General features: G+C 49.7%; 1 protein-coding gene across 1 annotated transcript in view; it reads right to left on the bottom strand.

The window, feature by feature from the left end:
- The window catches only part of Grid1 (glutamate receptor, ionotropic, delta 1), a 748,070-nt gene extending 742,730 nt beyond the window's left edge, over nucleotides 1–5,340 (bottom strand). Inside the window, exons 1-2 of the mRNA XM_013032063.1 lie at nucleotides 5,269–5,340; nucleotides 4,679–4,910 (exon numbers count right to left, since the gene is read on the bottom strand). Coding sequence (XP_012887517.1) covers nucleotides 4,679–4,910; nucleotides 5,269–5,340 — 304 coding nt within the window. The remainder of the gene's footprint in view (nucleotides 1–4,678; nucleotides 4,911–5,268) is intronic.
- Between the last annotated feature and the right edge of the window lie 306 nt (nucleotides 5,341–5,646).

Below are 5,646 nucleotides of genomic sequence, written 5' to 3'. Positions count from 1 at the left end.
AGAAGTGGCGCTGTAGCTCAAGTGGTAGAGTGCTTGCCTTGAGCTGAAGAGCTGAGGGACAGCGCCCAGGCCCAGAGTTCAAGACCGACCAAAAAAAAAAAAAAAGAATCCCACAGACATTCCAGCCTTAGCTGGCTTCAAACCGAGATCCTCAGATCTCAGCCTCCCAAGGAGCTAGGATTACAGTCTTGAGCCACCCGCGCCTGAGCCACACCTCGATCTTAACCCCACTCTGAGATCCAAGTCAGGCTCAGAACTGAAAAATAATATGTTCCTGTTGTTATAACAACTAGATTTGGAATAATATTATTTCAGTGCCAGAAGAAAAATTAATACCACTGAGTGAGTGGAAAGATGGTAGTGGACCTGGTGGCATCTTTACAATGGCACAGATGTCACTCCGAGCCCCTGGCAATGTTCTGGCAAGGAGGCCAGCAGGACTTCAAGGGTTTGACTTCAATGGACCAAAAACTGAGTGAATGTAGAAGACAGCAGAAGTCTGGGAAGAAGAGCTTCCAGCAAGGCCTCCACACTAGCAGGATGGTGGGAGGGACCTAAGAGACAACCAATAGAAACTGACTGAGAACTTTAGAAATGGCTGTCAAGCTTGCGGTGGTTCAGCTTTGCTTTTTACCTCTATCATTTCAAGCTGTAAACAAGAAGCTAGATTTAGGTAATCTTTACCTCCTTTTTTTTTTTTTAATGTTACTGGGGATGGAACCTGGCCTCATGCATAATAGACAAGCAATCTACCACTGAGCCACACCCAGGGCTTCTTAAAACACTTAAGAAGCATTGTCTCCCAATACATTCCTTTTCCCTACCTCTTCCTTAAATTGCCACCCTTCCACAACATGACAGGTAAACTTACGGCATTTCCAATAACACATGTTTTACTCACAGTAAAATATAATTCTGAAGAGAGGAGAATCAGGCTCAGCCAGTTCTTTTATGCATTTATATAATCTTCCACTTGAGCGGGTACTTTCAAACAATATGATTTTTTTATTTAACAAATCAGTATCTCTTCTTATATCCAGGAGAAAAAATTCATACTGATTGTTAAAACAGAATTCACTGGCTCCATTGAAGGCACAAGATTTAAGAGTTTTAAATGTCCTGTGTTATTATTTCTCAATTTTTCAGCCCCTCATAAAGAACATGTTTTGGTAAATGTGATCTATTCTTGTACAGAAACTGATCAACTATCCTTTCCTAAAAGGTAATAACTGCAAAAGGCCTGTATGGAGCTAGCTTGGGAAAATTATAGGTATAAAGCTTAACACATCAAAACTGCATTTCTTGTTTTCTTCAGACATACTTAATTCTGCATATCTCAGTACACATGATTCCATTTCTTACCTTTTTTTCTTTTTGCACATTGGAAAATAAATGCAGCCACTAGAAGTAATGTTTACAAATGGTTCACAGTGGTTTTAACAGAAGCTGATACAGTAAATGAAAAGGCAGGATATGGAAATAGGCAGAATGGAGCCTTAACCTTCATAAAGTGCAATGCAGGAAAAAAAAGACTCAAAGGAGCCAGGTGCTGGTGGCTCACCCCTATAACCCTAGCTACACAAGAAGCTAAGATTTGAGGATTGAAGCCAGCTCAGGGAAGAAAAGTCCATGAGACTCTTATCTCCAATGAATGACCAAAAGCCAGAAGTAGAGCTGTGGCTCAAGTGGTAGACTCTAGCCTTGAACAACAACAAAAAAAAAACTCAAGGACAGCACCTAGGCCCTGAGTTCAAGCCTCAGATACACACATACACACACACACACACACACACACACACACACAACTAGAAGGAAACATCCATGGTGGTGGAATTTAGGACAGTTTTATTCTGCTTCTAGTCACTTTCTTGCACCTTCCATGTTTTATATAATGGGTGTGCATTGGCCTCTTTTTTTTTTTTTACATTTTTAAAGCAACTCATTGTAGCAATGCATTTCTCTTATAATTGGGGGAAAAAAGTAAAAGCTAAAAATGGAAAGGTCAGTTAGGGTCCTTGCTCAAGGAATTTGCCAGCTTAAGAAACATAGAGTTGCAAATATCAACAGCCTTGAGAGAAGCAGAAATGGAGGAGTCTCCACTGGGTCAGGGAGAGGGGAGGGACTTTGTGTTTACTGAACACCTACCACAGGCCCTATGCAGACAATTTATACATGTCTCTTCTCATTTAGTCTGCCCAATAATCCCAGGAGGCAGCTACTTCAATTACTCCCTTTTAACAGATCTGGAAACAGAAGCAAAACTTCCCCAGGCAGACCATCTCAAATCCAGTTCACACCCCAGCAGGGAAGTATCACTCCAACCCCAGGGCCTGGGAAGTCACAGGGCACTTGCCCTATCTATGACAGAGACTGAGCTCTAGCGTGGTCTCTGCTGGCCATCCTGGCCCCAAACAGTGCCCATGTCCTCTTCAATGATCACCCAGGCCCAGGAGAAATAGGTAAGTCGTCACCAAGCTAGGCTAAAGCCCTAGGATGGATAAATACCCCATAGAGCAGTGAGCTGACCACTTGCTCACCAAACTGCAGGCAAAGAGAAAGGAGGCTGTGAGCTTTGTTCTGCTCTTCTCTGAGGCCCTCTGAGGTCTGGCTCCTCATATCATGTATCGGCATCCAGGGGCTATAAAAGTCACAAATGGATTTCTTCCTGTTCAACTCACAAGGTGAGTTGAACCAGCATATATCATCTAGGCAGCAGGCACCTGGCCAATGGCCCTCTACCTACACACTGCCAGCCTTCACTCCCTCATCCCAGATGTGCATCAATCACTCTTTCCCCACCCTCCTGAGACTGTGCCAACCTGCCATCCTTGGAGACTTCGGTATTTCCAGTTATTTCTACAGAAACTGGGGCCCAAAAAAGTAAGATCTCAACCAGAAAACGTCCTGGCTGGAACCTTTATTACCAGGTCAAAACTGCACTTGGGGCTTGAAGGTTGAATAGCCCGTAGCTATGTTGTTTTAGGTTTTTTTTTAAGGTGTTATTTCAGTTGTTTCAGTAACTGACAACAGCTAAACACTGAAATCCAGATTTAGGACTTCTCTTGGAAAAGAAGTCAAAAACAATAAGCATGTTTACAGCATTAGGATTTTTTTTTCACTCCCAAACAGCAAACTCAAGTGAAGCTGCAAGACAAGTTCTGCAGAGGGCCTGCCTGGGGTGGTAACCCCCATGGGAGCATCACCTTCAGCCCTGAGGGAATGGGTGATGGCTAGCAATGGGCTTCATTCCAGGGCAAAATGAATGAGCATGGATACTGAGCACTGAAAGGAGAGTCAACAGAAGCAGGCAATAGCAACAGAGCTATTCCCACCTGGTAGAGACCCCCACCCAGTCTGAGCCCTCCAAGGGGTTGAGATAAGAACACCTGACAATGAGTCCAGAGATAGAGGGACAGGTGGACACAGGGACTGCTGGTAGACCTAACTACACACCAATGAAGAGCTCCTCTTCCTGTTCCTTGCATAAATACACATTAGGCAGTAAACACCTGGCACAGCTGGAAATATCACTTATTATGGACCACAGGAGCTTTGCCCCCAGACAACACCCGGAATTCAGATTTGTGCAAGCACCTCAAAATATACTGGACCTCAGGCTTTGGAACTAGGCAGCCTCTTCCCCCATACCTGGAACCTCTTCCTCCTTTGCTGTACCCAAGAACAGGAGATTCTCTAAGAGCCCCCCTCCCATGTAAAGACTTGCAGGAACCCAGAGACTGACATCAATATATAACACCAGAGGGGGATTCCCTACCCCACCTGGGGTAGCTCCTCTTGCAAGGAATCCTTGTATTCAGGGCCAGCAGCACTGGGCACTGCACTCCCGTTGTTGTGGGGAACTAGACAAAGGGGAAGGAAAGGGTCCAAGGCCAGACAAGGAGTCAGGATCGGGAGAAGCCTTAGGTCTTGACTAGGAAACGGGCAGAGTCTGGGAAGCAGAGAAGGGAGGGAAAGGGATAAGGGAGGAGAGAAAGTGCACCCTCAAGGCACACTTGTTGCCTGGGAGCCAACCGCAGGCAGCAGCTGCAAATGCTGGCAGCCCAGAAACGGCCTAGTATTTCCCCAGCAGCCCAACCTGGCCCAGCTCTGCTCTTTTTCTGGGCAAACAGCGCCCACCTCCGGCCCGCGCAGGCCGCCACCAAGAAACCCGTTGCTCCAACACGGGGAGGCGAAGCAGCGAGAGAAGCAGCAAGAAACGAAGAGGCGGCAGTGAGGTACCGGGAGGGGAGAAACAGCGCGGAGCAGGGGCTCTGGGCTCTGGGCACTGGGCACTGGCCAGCACTGAGCACCGGAGAAAGACCCCGGTGCGCTGAGATCGGAGAAAGTGTCCGCGACCCAGGTACCTGGTACTCAAACACGCCCACCCACAAACACGCGAGAAACAAAGACAGCCGAGCGCCACACGCCTGCGTGACCCGCGCCGGGCGCACACACGCACACACGGTGCCAGCGGGAAAGCGCGCACTGCCCCGGCAGGGGCGCAGCTGGCGGCGTGCACCGGCTTCTCGGCTTCTCACTCCCCATCCCACAGGACACACCACCGAGACGCGAGGGGTGTCTTGCACAACCGAGTCCCTCATTCGACCCTGACGGTCTCTGAGGCTGCGTCGCCTCACGGTCCGTGGCCTGGCAAGCGAGGGGCACCGCGGTCACTCACCTTCCTGCACCGCCTGGAACGGGTTGTTGGCCTCGATGACCTTGATGGAATAGGTGATCTTCTCGCTCTGCAGGATGTCATCGTTGAGGCTCAGGTCCGATACCGCGAGCTGGAACACCCTGTCGTCCTTGGCGGCGTTCTCCTCGAAGATGGCACCTGGAAGAGAGAAGGAGTCAAGACCAGGCCTGGAGAAGAACCTTCTCCATCTTGTCTTGGCCCTTGGGTCAGGGCACTGGTGGGACCATTGGAGACCAAGTGGCGTGAGGTGGGCTAGGATTCCATTTTGACGGGGTAGCTGAAGACTCACCTAAGGTAACTTCAACAAGATACGTTCCCCTCCCCGCCCCCTAACACACGTGCACACAGTTGACATGCCTACTCTACCGCCAGGTCACACGCTTTCTCACAACCAAAACAGCACCGGTCCCAGCCATGCCCCTACAGTGGATGGAGACACGCTAGGGTGGCCTCACTCAACACCCAAATGCTCCTGACCATGGTTCCTGCCCCTGGAGCCAGAAAGTTCTCTGCGAGGGCAGTGTCCCCTTGTCCCAATTCCCCATCACCCCCCCCCAAAAAAGTGATTATACCTTTTTGCCTGTCATGTCCCCTGCTAAGTGAAGCTGGGTGAAGGCAGGTCCACAGCTGGCCCCCCTGTCCATACTGGGGGGGAACTTCTTTAGGCATAGGGCACTGGATGGCCGGGCTGGCAGCATCAATGTCCGTGAAGCTGCTCGGCCTGGCACCCGGGGCCCGTGTTCCGCTCCCCTTCCCTCGCGGATGCATCCTTATGCTCTTCATGTGTGTACGTCGAGGGTGGAGGGCTCTCCTGGAGCCCTCTGCCTTCTGGTCCCAGAGTCCCAGAAGGAGCTGCTTTGAAGGGGGCTTCTAGAAGCGCGGACAGCTCCTCCAGAGTGCCCTCGGACTGGAGCTTGGCTTCGCGCGTAGCACCCTGCGCTAGTACCCAG

Source organism: Dipodomys ordii, unplaced genomic scaffold (genome assembly GCF_000151885.1).
Source record: "Dipodomys ordii isolate 6190 unplaced genomic scaffold, Dord_2.0 Scaffold148, whole genome shotgun sequence".
Classification (NCBI taxonomy): Eukaryota; Metazoa; Chordata; class Mammalia; order Rodentia; family Heteromyidae; genus Dipodomys; species Dipodomys ordii.
Note: the sequence above shows the minus strand (reverse complement) of the source record. Positions and strands in the feature narration are given on the sequence as shown.